At 42.4% G+C, this 21,725-nt stretch overlaps 1 protein-coding gene across 1 annotated transcript in view; it reads right to left on the bottom strand.

Moving 5' to 3' along the window:
* The window catches only part of SLC9A4 (solute carrier family 9 member A4), a 53,585-nt gene extending 32,094 nt beyond the window's left edge, over positions 1-21,491 (bottom strand). Inside the window, exons 1-2 of the mRNA XM_012740457.2 lie at positions 21,236-21,491; positions 16,001-16,464 (exon numbers count right to left, since the gene is read on the bottom strand). Coding sequence (XP_012595911.2) covers positions 16,001-16,464; positions 21,236-21,491 — 720 coding nt within the window. The remainder of the gene's footprint in view (positions 1-16,000; positions 16,465-21,235) is intronic.
* Positions 21,492-21,725: the final 234 nt, after the last annotated feature.

Here is a 21,725-nt window from a genome sequence, read left to right as displayed (position 1 = left end):
GTGGTTTTCTGATTAATACAAGCATTTATTCTATTTATATGATAAATTATGTTTACAAGTTTTTCCTAATATTTAAAATACTTGCATTAATATTTCTGGGATACCTTGTATGGTCATGATTTATTATGCATTTTATGTATTGCTGAATTTGATATAATATAATCACAATGGATATTGGTCTACAGTTTTCTTTCATTGAAATAGCTTTGCCTGGTTTTAGTATCAGGAAAAATTTGGCTTCACAGTATAGTTGGACAATGATCCCTCCTCTTCTAATTTTGAAAGAGTATATAGAGAATAAGTATTATTTCTTCCTTTAGATAAAGATAAGTTGTCATATTTTTATACTTGTTACTGTTAATTATCATTATTTATTACCATCATTATTACTGTTTTCCTTTTAGTTACTTTGGGTTTACTTTGCTCTATTTTTTCTAGTTTCTTCAGGTGAAGCCTTACATCACTGATTTAGGTATGTCAACTCTGTAATATAAGCATTGAAAGCTATAAATTTTCCTCTAAGCACATCTTTAATTGTACCTCACAAATTTTGAATATGCTGTATTTTCAATATCATTAATTGAGATTATTATCATTTTGTAACTTTTTTCTAGAACCATGAAGTATTTAGAAATGTCTTTTTTTTTTTTTTTTTTTTTTGAGACAGAGTCTCACTCTTGTTGCCTGGGCTAGAGTGTCATGGTGTCAGCCTAGCTTATAGCAACCTCAAACTCCTGGGCTCAAGCAATCCTTCTACCTCAGCCTCCCGAGTAGCTGGGACTACAGGCATATGCCACCATGCCCGGCTAATTTTTTCTATATATTTGTAGTTGGCCAATTAATTTCTTTCTATTTTTAGTAGAGAACGGGGTCTTGCTCTTGCTTAGGCTGATCTCGAACCCCTGACCTTGAGCAATCCACCACACCCGGCCTAGAAATGTCTTGTTTAATTTCCAAATATTAAGATTTTCCTAGATATTTTAAAGTAATTTATATTTAATTTAATTCTGTTATAGACAAAGAGCATAGTCTATATGATATCAAGGCCTCCAAAGTTATTGAGGCTTCTTTTTCGATCAAATACATATTTGTTTTTGCTGAGCATACTAATATTCCTTGAAAACAATATTTCATCTGCAGTAGTTTGGCATAGTGTTCTATCAATAGTAATTAGGACAAGGTGGTTGAAAATATTCAGATCCTTCATGTCTTGCCGATATTTTGCTTATTTTTTCTATCATTTCCTAAGCAAAAGATTTTAGAATGCCCTAATATTATTGTGGAACTGTTATTTCCTGTCTTTCAATTAATTAATTTTTACTTCATGTATTTAATTGCATTATTATCACATGCAAAACACTTAATGATCTTTAGACATTCTTGATAAATTGGCTTTTTATCATTATGATATATCCCTATTTATCTTTTTAATACTTTCTATCCATATGTCTATTTTAACTGATATTAATGTAGCCACATCAGCTTTCTCAAGCTTAGTGTTTGCCTAGTGTATCTTTTTGCATCCATTTACTTTTACTCTATTTTTTAATAATGAAATTGAATTTCTTTTTTATTTATTTATTTTTATTTCAGAGTATTATGGGAGTATAAACACTTTGGTTACATATATTGCCTTTGCACTACCCAAGTCAGAGTTACAAGCATGCCCTACCCCCAGACATTATGCACCATACCCATTAGGTGTGAATTTAACCATCCCCACCTCTCCCACCCCGCCTGCCAATTGTTCTATGAATATTACTTCCATATGCACACATAAGTGTTGATCAGTTAGTACCAATTTAATGGTGAGTACATGTGGTGTCTATTTTTCCATTCTTGTGATACATCACTTAGAAGAATGGTCTCCAGCTCCATCCAAAATAGTACAAGGGGTATTAGTTCATCATTTTTTATGGCTAGTACTCCATGGTATCCATGTACCACATTTTACTAATTCACTCATGTACTGATGGACACTTGGGTTGTTTCCACATCTTTGCAACTGTGAATTGTGCTATTATGAACATCCAAGTGCAGATATCTTTTTTCATAGAATATCTTTTTTTTTCCTTTGAGTAAATACCCAGTAGTGCAATTGCTGGATCAACTAGTAGTTCTGCTTTTAGTACTTTGAGGTATCTCCATACTACTTTCCATAGAGGTTTGAGGTATCTCCATACTACTTTCCATAGAGGTTTTACTAGTTTGCAATCCCACCAGCTGTATAAGAGTGTTCCCACCCCTCTGCATCCATGCCAAAATTTGTTGTTTGAGGACTTTTTGATAAAAGCCATTCTCACTGGAACTAAGTGATATCTCATTGTGGTTTGATTTGCATTTCTCTGATGATTAGAGATGTTGAGCATTTTTTCATGTTTGTTGGCCATTAGTCTATCTTCTTTTGAGAAGTTTCTGTCCATGTCCTTTACCCACTTTTTAATGGATTGTTTGTTTCTTTCTTGTTGATTTTCCTGAGTTCTATATAGATTCTAGTTATCAGCCCTTTGCCAGATGTGTAGCATGCAAATTTTCTCTCCCATTCTGTAGGTTGTCTATTTGTGCTGATGATAGCTCCCTTAGCTGTGCAGAATGTTTTTAATTTGATCAGGCCCCATTTATTTATTTTTATTGTTGCTATGATTGCCTTTGGAGCCTTCTTCATAAATTCTTTCCTTAGGCCAATGTCTATAAGAGTTTTTCCACTATTTTCTTGATGAATTCTTATGGTTCCATGCCTTAGGTTTAAGTCTTTTATCCACTGTGAGTTGATTTTTGTGAGAGGCAAGAAGTGTGGATTCTGTTTCTGTTTTCTACATGTAGCTGTCCAACTTTCCCAGCATCATTTACTGAATAATGGTTCTTTGCCCCAGTATATCTGCCTTATCAAAGATCAGATGGCTATATGAAGATGGTTTTATATCTGAGTTTTCAGTTCTGTTTCATTGGTCTACATCTCTATTCTTGTGCCATAACCATGCTGTTTTTGTTACCATAGGCTTGTAGTATAGCTTGAAGTCTAGTAAATTGATAAACAGAATATATTTGGGTCTTACTTTATAATCAGTTCTGGTAATCTCTGGCTTTTAATCAGAATGTTTAATCCATTAACATTTAATGCAATTATTGTTATAGTTTGATTTAGATCTACCATATCATTATTTGTTTTTCTTCCCCCCATCATTTGCTGTCCCTTCCTGCATTCATTTTCATTTATTGAATAATTTTTAGAATTCTATTTTAATTTTATCTATTGGCCATATCTCTTTGCACTATGTTGAGTGCTGCTTTACAATAACATCCTTAACTTTCTACAACATACTTTGGGATAACTGTATACCACTTCACATGAAATAAAGAAACTTTATAACCATGTAGGCCCATTAAATATACTGATTTTAACCATCTTAAGAACCAAATTGAGAAGGCTCTTTGTCATCATAATGTTAAATCTCATGGATTCCTTTGACACTTATAGCTAACACCCTAATGATAATTTTTTGCATTTTTTTGTAACCACCAACTATCCTAGTCATGACGTTCATGATGCCCATCATGCTCATGGATCCTTCTAAGGGTAACTTCTATGACACAGCATCTAAGGAAGGGTTAGCCCTGTGCGGCTACATCACATTCAACATGAGACCTCCACTCAAGGGCAAGAGTAGACAGACCCTCAAGAAGCCTGTCTATGGTCTGGAGACTATGAAGTAGCCTAAGGAGAAACCCTATGCCCAGTTATGAGCTGTGGTGACTGTCTTTTCAGAGAAGCACAAAAAGAATCAACGAGGTGTGGATGAATAGAGAAACACAATTTGACAGATTAAGGGATCATGAGTGACCATGAAGAACTATGAGTTATGAGGACACAAACACTGTGAATAATAGAAACTAAGAGGAGGTAAAAGATAACTGAGTAAATGATGTGGAAGCTAATTGCAGTGGAAAGAGAAATAAAAGAATCTATTTAAAAAAGCAGCAAGAGTCTGAGCAAATGACCCGACACATCTGTGATGAGGCTCCAGAATGACAACGTGATAGTTATTGGCACTACTTACCTAATACTTCTTTCACCTCTAGGCACCTTGTGGGATTGAACTTCTAGACTCTTTGAGGTTAGTTGTCACCATTTGTCTGCACCTGGCTGACTTTTGTGTTTGAAAAGGGTTTTGAGCAGAAGTGCTATATGTCACTTCTGGGATAGAGCATTTGCTGACTGAGGTGAGAACCTCCATAAATCCCTCTTCCCTCTGGCACAGTGATCGGCAGTGTTCAATACCATAGCTGCTCCATAAGCCCAGGACCTTGAGTAACCTTTGTGGAGGGAGAGCCCTATTGGCTAGTGAAAGACAAGTAGTGAAAACAAGAGATAGATCTTGTTGTTTTAAGACACTTAGGTTTGGGGAGAAGTTGATTATCACAGCATAACCTAGTTTCATCCTGATGGTAAGAGATCCATTAACTCAAGCTTCTGAAATTTCTAAAACCAGCTTGGTTCTAGTTGCAGCCTTTGTAAGACCTCATAATAAGGCACTTACTATTCCTGGGTTCCTGAAAGGTCAGCTATGGGTTGGGATGTTTTCTCCCCAGATTTATATGTTGAAGTCTTAACCTTCAGTACCACAGAATTTGACCATATTGGAGACAGGGTCTTTAGAGATGTAAGTTAAAATGAGGTCATAACAGTGGGGCCCTTATCCAATATGACAAATATCTGTATAAGAAGAGGAGGAGACAACAGGGAGAGACACACAGGAAAGGCCATGTGAGGACACAGCAAGATGGTGGCCAACTGCCAGCCAAGGAGAGAGGCCTCACCAGAAACCAACACTGCTGGCACCATGATCTTGAATTTCTAGACTTCAGAACTATGAGAAAATAAATGTCTATTGTGTAAGCCCTGTAGTCTGTGGTATTTTGTTATGGCAGCCCTAGAGGACTAATACAGGATCTATGTCTTCCTTATTGCTTTGTGTATTTTTGTAATTAATTCTCATTGCTTCACCTTGCTATAAACTCTTACAAACAGGAAGTTTCTTACAAACAGGAAGCCTAACTAATTACTGACCCTGCGTGCCTGTGAAAAGCATTGGAAATTCAGAGTCACAGCACAGTACAATAAAAATGATCTTTACTGGACACCAGATGCTGGAAAGGTACAAAGAATATCATAAAAACCTGTACTCATCAGCCTTAAACAATAAATTGAATAATGAATCCAGCTAACTTTATAGCTTGTATTAAGGGCCAGAGGCATATTAAAGTCTGCAATGGGCAGTTTCTTGGCAACCACTTGCTGTGACTCTCTGACAGCTAAAGGAAACCAACTAAGATGACCAGCAACTACCCAGCAGCCCCACATAATGATGTAAAAGACAGAAGGGAGGAAGCCCTTTGACCTCACATCTAATGAAAAAACAAACAAGCAAACAAACAAAAACCCCAGAAGACCTGCAGCCCTGGATAGGAGAGTTAAACGTGGTGTTTAGCAACCCTCCTGAGGTTGAGATCCCTGAACGCTTATTGGCCTATAACCTCAGAGAATAACAGTGAAGATGGTGAACTGAATGGTTATCAGAAAAATATAATGAGGAGAAGATAACATATGAGTGTGAGTCAATAAATCCTGTGAGTTAGGGCACAGCAAAGAAGTTCCTTAAAGGAACTTCTTTCCAATTTAAAGCATTTAACATCCTGAGCTTGGAGAAAGATGGAGCACTGCCACAGTTCCTAGCTGCAATTCCCATCTACTTGCCGAAGAATCCCAATGATACATCTTGATTGATCTCTGCCCAGACTCCAGACTTCTATTTCCGAAACAATTGAACAATTCCTCTCAATGGCCTGTAGTAGCTCAGACTCAGCAGTTCAAAACTAACCTAATGCTAACCATCCACCCCCAGCAACACCTGCTCCTCACCCTTCATGTCATCCAAGGGGCGGCAGAGCCTGACACCCCTCAATCTATGCAAATCTTTCTCCCCTGTCACTCCCCACACCAACTGGAACAAATGTCCTTAGGACTGTCTTTCACCATCTGGTATCCGTGCACCTATGTGATATGAAAGGTAATTTAAAGGCTATTTAACCTCAAGACTCTTTTAACTATAAAAGCAAGCATCAGATGTGACCAGCAGATTTAAGTCCACCGAAGACTAGCTCTGTGATTTGCCTTTTCTGAGAAAGAGGTTGCTCTGGCATAGTGAGAAGAGCAGGGGCTGTCAGAAAGAGGTTGCTCAGTAATATTTTTTGATAAATGAACAAATGGATGGACGGATGATAATTAGGACTCAGGGGACCTTCTGCTCCACCAAACATGACTGAATTTCATCTTTAAAATAAAGGAGTTGGCTGGCCATGGTAGTTCACACCTGTAATCCTAGCACTCTGGGAGGCTGAGGCAGGAGAATCGCTTGAGCTCAGGAGTTCAAGACCAGCCTGAGCAAGACTGAGACCTTGTTTTTACCAAAAACAGAATTATCCGGGTTTAGTGGCGAGCACCTGTAGTCCCAGTTACTTGGGAGGCTGAGGCAGGAGGATTGCTTGAGCCCAGGAACTTGGAGTTGCAGTGACGTATGATGATGCCACTGCACTCTGCCCAGGAGACAGAGCAAGACCCTGTCTCAAAAATAAATAAAATAAAATAAAACTAAGGAGATGTATTTCATGGCCTTTCAGCTGTCTTCTCTATCACTCACTAACAGGCTGCTCCTGCGTGGTGAGGAGGAAAGCATGGATTACCGCTGCCTGGAGGCAGCCTCAGCAGCCCCCTCCCCCACCCACTGCCTGGATCTCATGGTCCTGACCAGGCCTGTGCAGCAGGTTTTGCTGGAGGTTATCCATTTACGCAACCATTAGGGCAAGGCAACTATAACTATGTGTAAGCCAGCACCTTCCAAAGAGCCAACTCATGGGGCTTTTCACATGACATGGAGCATGATTTGTCACGCAGCAGTCCAACGCACCCAACAGATCCTGGAGCATGCACAGGTGGTGTTGGCGGTGGGGCATCTGTTGAAACCACAGGACTAGGAAACTCTCTAGGCTGTGTTTGGAATTCTAGGCTTTCTTCTCTGGTCAGGGATTGCCACTCACATACATTATGTAATCTCCTAGGAAATCTCTGTGGCTGGAAAGTATTACAATAAAATACAGAAGAATAGACAGGTCCATGGTCATGGGTTACGAAGAATAATTTACAAATGACAAGAAATAAGTCACATGTTCATAGCTTGTGGCTCTTCAAAGGCAGGGGACAAAGCCTGTTTGCTTTTGCATCCTCAGCACTCGGCACAGGTGGCCTTGGAAGACCTGCTCCCACGGCCTTTTCTACACTCATTCTGATTACTCCCTAGGGAGTTAGAGAGAGCTTGCTTTTCTTCCTAAGTGTTTCTTTTCCAAATCCATTTTCATAGCTGCTCAACCCTACCTCCTGGCAAAGAAACGACAGCTAACCAGGGAGGCTTTGTTCTTTTTCCTTGCACTTGTGAACTGGAGTGAGTTCGAACCACCTGTAAGTGGCTCACAGCATAGGCTGATTGAAAACCAACTTGTACAAACAAACTGCAACCATTCTGTTTCCCATTCAGTTTCATCAGCCAGAAGCAAATGAACCAAACAAGTCTTTATGATTCAAATTTGGAGAGCTGCAATGAAACAGTAGCTGAGAGCCACTCTAGGCCTGTACCTCTGAATGACCAACCTACGCCTAAGGGACAGAACTTCTGGGCTGCTGGTTAAAGGGAGAGTCTGCAGCTTAGACCCCAGCTGTGCAGGAGGCAAAGGTGCCACCCAGTGTGGAAGGTCAGGAGGTCAGGTTTGGTGAACCCCCTGCCCCTCCAACACATTCCTTCCTTTGCTAGGACCTTCACTGAGCAGCTCCTCCCTTCTCCCAGCTCCTCCTGTCTCCCCACCCTGATCCAAGCTTCATCCCAAGCTATAGTGGTTCCCGCATCTCTCTCTCTCTCTCTCTCTCTCTCTCTCTCTCTCTCTCTCTCACACACACACACACACACACACACACACACACACACGTGCACGCACTGACACCGTGTCTCACTGCCAGTAGCAGCTGTGGGCTGAGGAGATGCTCACCCAGCAAATTTCTGAACAGTCTGGCTGAGAGCACATGTGTGAAGGCAAACGCCTGGACCCTGGGCTGGGTGGGTCCCAGACTCCTGCCCTGCCCCCATGGGGGAAGCGGGTGATGCCTCACAAATTGGGGCACTTTCTAGGACTTTGCATGTCGGTGGATCCACTCCCCAAGCACCTGACGCCAACCAACCAAGAGTGCCTGGCCCCGTGCGTCCGTTTAGGTCAAATCTCCATTCCCGTGCCCACAGACACCAAGCAGATTGTGGATCCGCCTCTGGCAGGTGGGAAGGGCACGGGGACACTTGCTCATCACCCACCATGAGCCAGGCATCTAGGAGTCCGATTTCACACCCTCCTCACAGCCATCCTCCGAGGTTGGATTAATCATTCCCATTGTCACTCACATGGAAACTGAAGGACAACAAGATAGAGTCCCTCGCTCAAGACCACGCCGCTTGTAAGCCCACATCCCCCTTCTACACGGAGCTCCCCACGTGCTCAGCCAGAGGAAACTGTCTCCTTAAACTTATTTCCTCTCGCCCCCTATCCTTGGATTCCAAATGACAGGGAATGTGAGGAAGTAAAAAGAATATGAGGAAAAGCTGCCTACTCTCCCCTCGAGATCCTGTTCAAGTCTGTGCACAGCTCTTCTCTAGGAAAACATGAGACTGCGAAGTCCAGACAGATGGACACGACAGTGTGACCTCACAGAGGGCTGGGGAGAGCCCTGTGGCTTGGGAGCTCTTGTGCAGGTGGCTTCCATTAAAGACACCACACATTTACATGGGCTCTCTCTGTGCCAGGTGCTATTTTAAATGCTTTATGTGTGTCCATTCTTTTTAACCCTTGCACAACTCTATCTCTATTTGACAGACAGAAAACTGAAGGCCACCAGGGTTAAATGACTTAGCTAAAGTCACACAGCTTGCAAGTAGTCAAGGGAGGACTCAAACTGAAGCATATGGCCTCCCATCCATGATCTTGGGCAGGACGTAATAGAGTTAGGGGACCTTTTGAGGCAGAAAAATATAAACCAGAAAGAACTATGAAGGAAAATTTGCCTTCAGATGAACTGGCCAGGTGTGCAGTTCACCTTCATGCACGGTGTGTCCAGGACAGTGTGGACACAGGACAGGTGCACCACAAGGTGTAGGGGGGTGGGGGTGGGAGGTGGGACACTGGAGTGCTTCCCTCACCCACTCCTGCCCCTGGTTTTATCAAACTCCTAACATTTAGGCTCAGAAAGTGCTGCTGAGGTTTAGTGGTGACAGTTTGCCTGTCACCACTAAATTTTCCTTTCTAGTAGGGAAAATGCCCTACTTTGCTCACACTTCAGGGTGGTGAAGGAGGCTGCAGTCTCTAGAGACCAGCTAGCTGGAGGTCAGGCTGGCCCCAGGGCCAACACAGGCCCTGCATACCTCTCCTGGTCCCCAGCACTCCCTCCTTCATTCATGCATTCACTCTTTCTGTAGCATTCATTCCTGCATTCATCATTTGCTCAGCGCCCACTGTGACGCTCAGTGCTAGATTTGGGGTCCCAGGGTGCAGATACCAGGAGGGAACAACTGGGAGAGAAATCAAGAGACACAACAGGCAGCTGGTCAGCAAAGACAGGCTGAAAGGGGAATGGAGAGATGAGAAGAGAAGAGGGTGAAGGAACCCCAGCAGGAGGGGTTGAGGATTCAGGATTGGTGCCAGCAAGGAGAATGCATCATAAATAGAGAGAAACTGAATGAAAGGTACAAGGTCTCTAGTAGAAACTGTCACTGCTGATGGCCTCAGCTAAAGGGAATTGATGGCTGGGCCCAGCAGAGCGGGGATGACTTTCCACTCTGTCTTTGGGATACTGACTGATAAAATAAATCCTAGTCAATAAATAAATAAATGACTTCTCTAAGAGTGCCTATGTCTATAATGAAAATAATAATGAAGGAGCTTAGGCACGTGGAGATCTATAACTCAACTGAGTGGCCCAAAGGACCAAGAAGGGCCAGTGCAGAGATGTGACACTAGAGAGTCTGCGTCCAGGGGGTCTCTGCCCTTAACTACTACGTACTGTCCCCACCTCGTTACATTGTCACGAGGCTTGACTGAGGAAAGCTGCATAAGGCACCCATGCAGCTGCCTGGCCCGAGCCAGTGCTCAGCCCCAGTCCCTTTGACCTCTCAGATCAAAGAGGTAGAGGAAGGGGAGAGATAGGATGAGATAGGATGAGATGAGGGGGGATAGAAACCTTGGTGGCCTCATTCTGTGGCTTATTCAGCAAGTTGATCCATCTGGGAAAACCAGGGAGGGATATAAGTATGAGAACAGTCTTCCCTACCTGAATGAGGTAGTGCCAGATTTTAAATAGCCGCCTGTTCAGAAGGAGCCAACCACCTCACAATGTCCCCATGCTGCTCTCATACAAAGTCACGGCCAGCATTTGTGAGCACTGAGTGCCCACTGCAGGCTGGGCACTCACTGTACTGATAACTGAATATAAACGTTCCAGTGACCCTGTGAGCTGAGGAATGTCATCATCCCAATTTTACAGCAAAGGAGCCTCTAAAGGACCGGAATCTTGCCTAGAGCCACACATTGCAACCAGCCCAGCGGGCAGTTTCTGTTTTGGAACAAGAGCAGGGCCTCCCCTCTCTGAGCCCAGTATCCTCATAGGTGCCCCGCAGGTTCTCTTCTGTCCCTACAGCTCTATGAGGTGGAAATTGAACAGGTAAGAACACAGGCAAAACAATTGAAAGGAGGCTGCACTGAGCCCCGTTGTCTGCTCTATCATCGGTCGGACAGTGTGTTCTTGCTCAGTTTATCTCCCTTTGTCTTATTTTCTTCGTTTGTGAAATAAGGGTGTTCATTCCTGCCTCTTAGTAAGATTAAAGGATTTAGTAACATACTAATAGATGCAAAAGTGACCCACATGGGGCCTGGATATGGTAGCTGCACCTGTCTTCCTGCTGTGATTTTGGCCATGAGATTCAACTGAGTTATGCAAGCTTCAAAACATCCTTTATTTTTAACCCTTTGCACCCGCTTGCTTTTTTCTCATTATCCACTGGACATTATCCACACTCGACATCCGAGTGCAAAGGGTTAAAATAAAAATCATATATATTTAAGTTGTACAGCATGATATTTTGATATACATATAAGTATGGAGTGAAGTGATTACTAAGGTCAAACCAACTAACGTTTCCATCTCCTCACACTGTCACCATTTTTCCACTTGTGGGTGTAGGGGGTAAGAACACCTGAAATCTACTCTCTTTTTGCAAATTGCAGTGTACAATACAGTTATCATTTTAAAGCTATTTGGGTTTTGTCTCTGCTCCCTTTGCCTACTGTTAAGGGTATGTTCTGGTGACGAGAGTCATAACCTAAAATATTCAGCAAGAGGGAGAAAAAAGTGGGACAAGGGACCTGGGGAATCAGATTCATTAAGACATTGGCAGTTCCGGAGCAGCTCCTGCTCGTCGGTGGGAAGGCAGCTCTTGGGTGGACGGAGATCTGTGGCGTCGTCACGGGTAACCCGCAATCACAGGCTGCCTTCTGGATGACTCAGACTTTCTGCTGAAAGGGCACGCTTGTGACTTCTGCCCTGGGGACGGCTCCTTCCTCAATGAAAGGGTGAAGCCAAGGCTCTCAGCTCAAAATACAACTGGATGGCAGAAACTACCCGTTGCTTTCAAGCTGCCTTCTAAATCCGGCCCTGGGGCTTCTCTGGTTTCACTTAGGGACCCAGCCGTGCCAGCGCACGTTTAACACTCACTGTGCTGCGGGTAGCCACGGGGTGACCCAAGAGTGACGTGTGGGCAACCCATCCGGAGCCAGCGCCACAGTAGCTCTGCCCTGCGGAGGTCACAGCAGCGCCCTCAGTGGATACTCTGGTCACTTGAAAATTATAATGCTATTCTGAAACGGTCATTCTAAAAAATGTCACCCTAGAAGCAGTCAAACTTTGAGGGGGGAGCCAAACAAATCTTGCTAGCAAAGGAACCCCAACCAGAAACGAAGCCGAGATTGGCTCTAGATGTGAAATCTACAGACAGCCCAGGGTGAAGTCGGATTTCCGAGCTCGGGGACAGTCCACAGTGGCAGCAGAGCCCAATGCATTCATCGGTAATTAATAATGACTTTTTCTTGGCAAGATTTTTTATAGATTATATCATGGAGTTCCTGATGAAGAAACAGTGTGTACTGTGGAAATGAAAGAGGTGGTATTTAGGAAGTCATTTCTTAACCTCTCTAATAATTTATGGAGCAGAGGTGGAAATAATTGCCTCAGAATGGACTGCCGAGGGTGGCCCTGATGTTATCGCACATGAATGCTGTCAACAGTATTGTTAATAGTGCGGATAAGAGTAGGCAAGTATCCCTAAAAAACTTGGATATGAGAGAAATAAAGTTATGGCTGGGAAGTAAACAAAGAAATGAATACATAGTGGCTCAGAATGGATTCCCAGACAAAAACTCAATGGGAACAAACGTACACCTTGATGAAACTTACTCAACTGTAACAAAACAGGAAATATGAAAGTATCTAAAGAAAGAATCAATGGGGGAAGGGGATCTCAGAGGCTAATCTAGCCCAGTTTGGGAGAGGTACAGTCCTTATTCTAGGCTCATCATCATTTTAGATCAAGATACATGAGCTTCTCTCAACATAAAGGCAATAAATGAGTAGTTCTCAAACTTTAGCAATCATCTGAAGTGTTAAAAATACAGATTCCCAGGCTTCACCCTAAGGCAGCCTGAGTCAGTGGGTGTGGGACGGGTGTGGACACCCCAGAGACTCGCTGAACCCACCAGTGTGATTCTGAGGCACGTGGCCTGAGGTCCACTTCTGGGAGGTGAAGTTTCTGAGTTCTATGGCAGCCTGGAGTCCAGGCTCCCCTGTCAACTCTCTGACAATGTGGCGTTTGTGAAGCTTGCCCAGGACAGAATGTTCAGGCCTGATGAGTCTCGCGTCTTGACCGAACAGTCAGGGATTCTCACTGGGAATAAATAAGTTGACTTCTGGCTTCATGTAGGGGTCTCCTTCGCTTGGTAAATCCACTCAGATAGCTCGGATTATTTCTCAAAAGAAACTTTTCCTGTCCGTACTATTTTTGCATAAAGTTTTCATAATAAAAATATTGCGTGTCGTGTGAATTAAATGGTTAATTGTGAAAGTGGAAAAATAAAAACAGAATATTTACATAATCTTTGGTTAGATACAATCTCTGGAAGTAAAATATGAAACCCAGGAGCAGTAGAAGAGTACATTAGTAGGTTTGACTACATTAAAAGTTTAAAACTTTTATAGGATGAAAGACACCATAATCTAAAAAAATTTAAGTGATAGAATGGAAAAATAAATTGATTTTTATGTAACCTTTAAAAGTTTAAAATTAAGATAATTTATTGAGTTCCTATAAATCTTTTTTAAAAACAAGTAGCCCCAAAGAAAAATAAGCAAGACACAATATTTGCATGCAATAATTGAGACATATTTATACTAAAACATTACTTGTTGTTTATCTGAAATCTGAATTGAACTCACTGTCCTGTATTTTTGTAAGCCTGTCAACCCTAAAAGGATATGAACTTCCAATGTACAACATGAGAAACATTAATGATCCAGAATTGTTGAAAAGTTACTAAATATTATCATGAAAATTAAAACAAACATTGGTAATACTTTTGTGAGCATTAGTTTGGAAAATTTTAAGAAAACTATGTCTCTTATTATCTATAATATAAGAAAACAAACACTTAATAGACTGCCTATGAAATTGTAAGCTGATAAATATATTTTGGAAAATCTTGGCAGCTGTGATGTAAGGCCTAAAATTAAGGTTCAGTGTTTGTGCTACCTTGACGTTGGCAAAACCGGGAAGACTTCAACTGGCCTAACTGCAAACTATCTTCCCCAAAGAGGCCCATGATAAGGTCCCCAGCCAAACAAACCTCCTTGTCAAGAGGACCAGCCTTGGTTCCTACTTATCTCTGAGTAGCAGGTTTCAGTTCCCTGCCAACCCATAAAATTATTCAAACAAGCCAATCATATCCTCCTGGGAGAACCAGAGAATACCTCACCCTCTTGTTACTACTAAGCCTGCCTCCCACAGTTCCTAGTTGTTCACACTGTTCCCATGTGCAGCTCCTGTGTGACCCTGTGTGGCATGTGGTGTCCTTCTACCCTGGGCCATGAGTGTATGTGACTAATAAACTGCTCCCAATCTCATATGTCCAGTGTCTGATGTCATGCATTTGGCCATCTCCATAACTCTGGAATGAGAATCTCTAATTCAGTAATGGGGTGAATGGGAGGTGATTAAATCTGCAGCATACTTCAAATTTAACCTGGAAGTTTTACTTCTAAGAAAACATCCTATAAAAATACTCACAAATGCAAAAAGAGAGGCATGCAGAAATAAGAATATTCACTGTAACATTGTAAGAATGAAAACTCAAAAACAATTTGAATAACTATCCATCAAGAAATTTTTAAACAAAACATTTTTTTTTTTTTTGAAATAGAGTCTCACTCTGTTGCCCAGGCTAGAGTGCCATGGCGTCAGCCTAGCTCACAGCAATCTCAAACTCCTAGGCTCGAGCAATCCTGCCTCAGCCTTCCGAGTATTTGGGGCTACAAGCATGCACCACCATACCTGGTTAATTTTTTCTATACATTTTTAGTTGGTCAACTAATTTCTTTCTACTTTTAGTAGAGATGGGGTCTTGCTCTTGCTCAGGCTGGCTTTGAACTCCTGACCTTGAGCGATCCTCCTGCCTTGGGCTCCCAGGGTGCTAGGATTACAGGTGAGCCACAGTGCCTGGCCTAAATTATTGTAAACTTAATCTATGAAATATTATGTGATAGCTGAAAAGACATAGAAAGAATTCCAAGACTTGTTACACCTAAGCAATACATACAATACACACACTCTATGTAAAAGAAAACAATAGATCTACATCTGTGTGTGCGTGTAAGTGCATATAATAAAGACTAGGGTTAGGGGGAAATGCTAAACTGGTAAGAGTGGTTGCCTCTTGCACAGAGCAGGAAAAGAGAGCAAATAGAAGTATTTGTGTTTTATACTGTATAGTTTTGTATTGTTTGATTCTTACAATGCAAATGCATTCTAATATTACTTCTATTTATGCTGGGATATAAATTTTAAAATAAGGAAAGTGTATAAAAGTATATATAAAGGTCGTACAGACTAACCACTGGTGAAGGTTTGTAGTAATTAATGAACCTGAGCAATGGGACTGACTACTTCTGAATATTCCAGCACTCCCAGACTACAGACTTCTCCTGGGCCTTCATGTTATGTGTTGCTCAAACTTCTAAGTCCTTCCCAACCCCGCTCCAGAAGGATGCCTAAGCAAAAATGCCTTGTTCACATTTTTCATACAAGTCCTGCAGTTGAGTGATACACACGCTAATGCTTTTTTGCAAACCTTCTGTCATCTCTCTGCTGAACCCTATCTTTTATCTAACTCCATCTAAGGCAGCATGTTTTTTAAAGGATATAAAAGGAATGGGGAGCGAGGTCTGAAGAATAATAAAAAATAAAAATATAAGCTACTACTGTTGATAGTGTGAAAACTCAGAAGAGCCATCAGCAATGGTTTCTGCTTGCTAAGTGAAAAACTAAACTCAACAATTATATATTCTCTCTGCTTTTTTGGTCTTCAGAGAAACTAGCTGGCTTGTGAAGGGCAAGTGGCATTAGCGAGCCATTATGTGTGCGATGCAGAACCTCAGGGAAGTCACCAGAACTTAGGACAAACTGCAAACACTGAAGCCTCTCCCTGTCCTGCTGCAGCTGAGTCATACTGGAGCCGTCCCCACGGCCCCAAGGACAGCCTCTTGTCCCCAGGCCCCCTCCCCCGCCCCCCGCCAGGTGTCCTGACATCTCACCACACTGATGCCGTCATTGAGCAGGGCCTCCCCGAAGATCATCATGTAGAGCTGCTCGTTCACTCGCGCCTCCTGGAACACGGCCAGCACGGCCATGGGGTCCACGGCCGAGATCAGGCTGCCGAACAGCAGGTTCTGCAGCAGGTTGATGTCGCCGAGCCCGAAGGCCTTGATCTGGCAGACGAGGTAGAGGCAGAGGCCGATGCCGAAGGCGTTGACCAGGGCCCCCAGGCCTGCCCACCACAGGATGGAGCCGAAGTTCTCAAAGAAGGGCCTGGTGGGCATGAAGTAACCGCTCTCCAGCACGATGGGCGGAAGGAGATACAGGAAGTAGATGCTCGAATTCATGACTGGAGGCGACTTGTGGTCGGTGCCAAAGATGATGCCGCCCACCAGCACCCCCACGAGGATGAGGAGGCAGCTTTCGGGCATGAGGCCTGGCAGTCTGTGGTAGATGTGGAAGCCTGGGGAACAGCAGAGAGCCACAGTGAGGTGTTGGCAAGGGAAGGGTTCTGGGTGTACTCGAGGTCTTGGAGAGCCAAGAGAGTGGGACCCTGGGCCAGCTGGCTGGTCCCTCGGCCCAGCGTCCTGCCTGTAGCAGGGACTGGAAGTGTCTCGGCAGCTGTCCATGGCATCAAGTACTGAACATGCCAGGCTCAGCACAGGTGACAGAATCGCTCTCAGCCAGCTGTCCCCATCGCCCTCCCGCCTGCCTTCCCATCGTACAGGGGCCTGAGAGGGCACCCAGGGAAAAAGGAGAACAGAGGGTGCAACTCTAACTGCGCACGCCCAGCTGTGAAGCTCATGCATGTCTGTCCCCGCCACCAAACCTCAGCTTGTTCCAAGCCTACCTTGAGCCATTCCTCCCTTCACCAAACAGATACATAAAAATTAAATTCCTTTATTTTGCTTTGTCTCCCTTACTTAACAATGGCACTGCCATCTCTCAGCCACCGATGAGGGAAATCAGGCCATACTCTCAGGAACCGCCGTCCGCTGTCTGTTTGCCTTCCCACAGTCAGCTCCGACTTTCTCTAGTCAGCACGCGAGTTAGCTAAAGGCCATCCCACCTCTCCATTCCTTCAGCCACTGCCTTCACGGAGGGTCTCCCCATTTCTCGTCTTAATTACTGCATTATCCTTCTGACCTCCAATCTCACCCTAAGCCACACTCCACTGCCAAGAGATTTCCTACACCACGTCTCTGGCTGTCTCCATCCCCACCTAAGACCCTGAAGGCACACAAAGCACCTCATGGATTGTAAACCAAGGATATTTGTCGAGCATCCCTGTGCAAAGACCAACACCCTGTTAAGAACTGCGAAGGAGAAGACCAAAAAGGTAGGCTACTGCAATTCCCAAGACTTGAACAAATAAGATGAAAACAATGTGACATATGAGTATATAATGAAGGGAATGTTGAGCACACCAAGAAACATGGTAGGAGATCAGAGCTCAGCAGGTCACTATTCGATTCTATCTCAGTCCGTCCCCTACAAACCCTGCACTACCTTTATATGTCCTACATACTGCAGCCAGCCATGTGCCTTGCCATTCTGCAGGTCCCCTTTCTTGTCTTCCTGCTCTATTATCACAGCTTGGATTGTACTTTTCTTTGGTCCCTTTAGGTCCCGTTCAACCTTTGAGGATACACTTTTCCCAGCATCCTCCTGATTTTATACTATATTTTCCTCTGAATTATCAAAATATTTTATCTGTACCTAACTAATAACCATGATCCCTGCTAACCATTTTAATGCATGACTTGTCTGTCCTATTAATCTGTAAACTCCCTAAACTCAGATTTACATCCTCATATCTCCCCAAGTGCCTAGCAAAGTATCTTGTACACAACAGCTGGTTTATTTGCTGAAATCAGCTGTAAGTCTATAAACAAATGAACAAAATGGTTAAATATCCATCAGAGAAGCTTTTGCCTGGGAAAAAATTGAACAGGTTGTTGGAGGATGCTGAGCATTTGTACATTTGGATAGCAGAATGGGAGACATTTCAGATGAGGAGAACTTCAAGAACCAAAGAAGAGAGGTAGAAATGGCCCAGCCAGATAGTTCTGACATGCACTAAGGAGGTTCACCTGGTTGGAACAAATTTTGTATTAGAAGAAGTATCAGGAGAAAATTTGGAATATGATTTTGAGCTGAATAATAGAGGACCTTGAATTTAAAGCTAAGGAAGGTGGTGGGCTTCCTCCCGTGGGCCATGAGCAGCCAGTGAATGTCTGTCTGGGAAACATTAGGTTCATCCATCCAAAGGGAACATGGGCTCCCCTGGCCATGGCTTTGAATTTCTCATTCACTATAAATAGGCAAGTTAACACAATGGGGTATCATTGTCATCACGGGGGTATGATCCCCACTCCCACCGTGATCCCACAGGCTTCAAGGTCAGTTTAAGGTCCCCTTCTAGAGTTCTGGCTCTTCATTTTCTATAAATGACTTCCTCTTCCTCCTCCTCCTGTTTCTCTTCATTCTTTTCCTTCTTTTTCTCCTCTACCTCCTCCTCATTTTTCTCCTTTTCTTTCCCCTTCTCCTTCAGTTAGTGCTTGATCTAACCAAACTTAACTTTTCTTAATATGTAGAGGAGGTGAAAGAGCCCATAGTGTGACTTTCTCAGACCTGTGGCTCCCTAGTTGGGCCCTGCTTCCAGGAATCCAGTTTCTTTAAATGGACCCAACATTCCCCTGCCAAGCTGCACCCTACACAGTTGCAGCAGGAAGAGGCTACACACCCAAGAGTAGGGTTCTGCAACAGGAAACGCTGTGTGCATTTCACATTTTAAAATTCTTCTCCCTTTCATGATGGACAATAGAGTCAATGACTTTCAGGTTTTATAGTTTCTGTGTTTAGAACTCAAATAGGCATGAACAGTAAAAGGCTGGCCTGAAAGTCAAACATGACCCCCACAGTTCCATTCTTCCCAATGATTCAAGGAGCATTCTTCTATGACAATGCTCCAAGAAGTGAAACTGAAATAAAAGATAAACCACAAAGTCTGAGATGATTTTGTATTATCTTTGTTCTCTAATATGTTTGCTGTATACATGCACAGTTGGGTTTTTTAAAAAGGATTCGGGGGGGTGGGGTTTTGATGTTTTTCTGTCAACATGCCTACAGCCAGTAGCAGGTTAACCTGTCTTCCCATTGGACTAAGTCCCTTGAGATCAGCGTAATTTCTATGTATTGCATGGGTGATCAGTAAATATGTCTGGATAGAATAAGAAATAAAAGAATGAATCATAATAATAACAACAACATTAATTATATTCTGTTCAGGTTTTATAATATAATCTTGAAAAAACCATAAGAATTCCATAAGTGTTAAAGTTTTATATTATAAATCATCATCATTCTAATAATAATTATTATAATATCACTTTGCCCCTGGTAAGTAAGCCATTATATATTGAACTACCAGCCCAAGACTTAGCACATAGTATATATTCAATAAATATGGCCTTTTTGCTCCCTCATTCCTCATTTCCATGTGGAATAGAAAAATAATCTGAATTCTTGAAGACTAGCAAATATGAAATTATACTAGAATGAGCATGTTCCAACTAAGTTATTTTCTTTTTTAAAGTACGTTGAATTACATCAACATGAAAACCAAGAACATTTAAACCAACAATTCTTACAGTGTTCTTCACTCCTAGATACAATGAGCCTGGGCACATCTAATCCTCTAAAGAACAAGTGTTCTACACTAATATGAAATCAAAACTAAGATAAAATGTTCTTTCTGCATTTGGGTGTTTACTGATAGAGTGACTAGCTAGCCAGTGACGGATCTAGTTTCCTGATTCTCAGACCCACAGCTGTTACTATGAAGAGGAAATCTAGTTTTTCAGGGAGTAGTGGGTGCACAGAATCTCCAAAATTACTTAAAGAGGAAAACTCAAGTACCACGTGAAATCACCGTGAATATAATCAGTGTCCATGTGGTTTCAAGAAAGTTGTATGATTTATTTGGAAAGCCATTTTTACTTGAACACGAAAAAATAATGTCAGATCCTTTGTATAATTTAAGCACTTAACAGATTGCACAAGAGTTCTTTAAACCGACAATTCCCATTCAATCTTCACACTTTACTAGCTCAAAACGAATAGCAGTTGTAAAGGAGCACCTAATGAATACGTCACTGTCCCCAACACCGGTGGGATGGAGTTAGATGAATAGATGGCGCCCACAGAAGTTGACTGTCAAACCTCAAGGCTCAGCCTGTATTTCACACCCATACTACAGAAAATATATATATTTTACAAATATAAAAATAAGCAGCAAAATATTTCATAGATTCTATCTCTCAATAAGGCAACCTACATAATTGAATAACATAAAGTTTATAACTGAGGCAAAGGAGACATTATGCTTAGTAATGGAGATAACTGTATCCATTTTCCACTTTGGAATAAGCTGGTTTTAAAGAGACAGGGGGTGCAGTTAGGGATTAAATAGTCACAAAGTATAAACTATCACTTTGGGTTTGGGCACAAAGAACCCTTGATAGAATTCAATCCATTAACTTGAATTCACTTTATTTCACAAAGGAAACCAGAGGTGCCCCACTGGCTCCATTTGGCTCAGCTGTAAATCAATATTTTACTGACAGATATCATCTTATATGCCCCCACATCCCGTCACTGAGTGATATGATCTGCCCGTGACAGTCTTGTTCCTTGCTTTCTGTCAATCTGCAGGGAGCACATGCCACTTTGAAAGAATAAACAGTGGGGGCCATTGATGAAGCCCACAGTTACACAGCCAAGAAAGAAGGAAGAATACTTTACAGAAGAAACATTATGTGGTTTAATGAAATATCCAACCTCATCACTCCCAGGTCTACCTGCTTCATTCTTTATATTTTTTAAAACATAGAATTTGAGATTTTTACATGCCCAATGTCACATGGTTGTCACCCTGAAATGAGAAGAAACCAAAACAGCCCAGGACCCAGCACGATCCTGAAGCACTAAATAGCTTTGTATTAATAAAAAGCAGTTATAACTTTCCCTTGACTGAAGGGAAGAGAATTTTCACATAGAAAATTTTCACATAGAAAATTCTCTGTAATTATCTGTAAAATTTCTGAAAATTCTCTGTAATAGCAGTAACAGTTAAAATCCACTTAGCCCATCAGTGGGCTATATGACATTTTCACATTCATTATCTCATGTGAAAAACAGCTCTTCAAACCACCAGGTATTTGGGGACTTACCTATTTTTGCAAGAGATGCTAGAAGTATCCAGAGGGTGACCTCATAAGGAATTTGCACATAATCATAATCCAGTTCAAAAACAGATATCCTCTCATCTGGCTCTGAGCCGGCAGCAGCAAACCAAGCATTAGGTACATGCTGGGCAGTGGAAGTTGCAGATTCCTTCAAATCAGAAGATGCTTCAGAACACTCCAGGGCTGTAAACAATAACAATAAATTCCAAGGATTGAAAGTCACAAACATTTGCAAACCCATACCTGTGGGCTTCTCCTACCTAGCCCCGTGTGCGGGCGTGTGCCACACATTCGCAGTGGGGAGGGTGGCTAAAGAGCAGCTGCATCCACCTGGGTCAAAGGTAACATATGTACAGTCCGTGGGTCATTCCAGGAAGACTCTGGGTCTTTTACGGAGTTCTTCATGTAAATGTTGTCTAATCTTCTTTAAATCATTTGTTTTCAGGCAACTCAGCTTCGGGCTCAATTGCAGTCA

This window comes from Microcebus murinus, chromosome 3 (genome assembly GCF_040939455.1).
Source record: "Microcebus murinus isolate Inina chromosome 3, M.murinus_Inina_mat1.0, whole genome shotgun sequence".
Classification (NCBI taxonomy): Eukaryota; Metazoa; Chordata; class Mammalia; order Primates; family Cheirogaleidae; genus Microcebus; species Microcebus murinus.
This window is presented reverse-complemented; position numbering and strand designations above follow the sequence as displayed.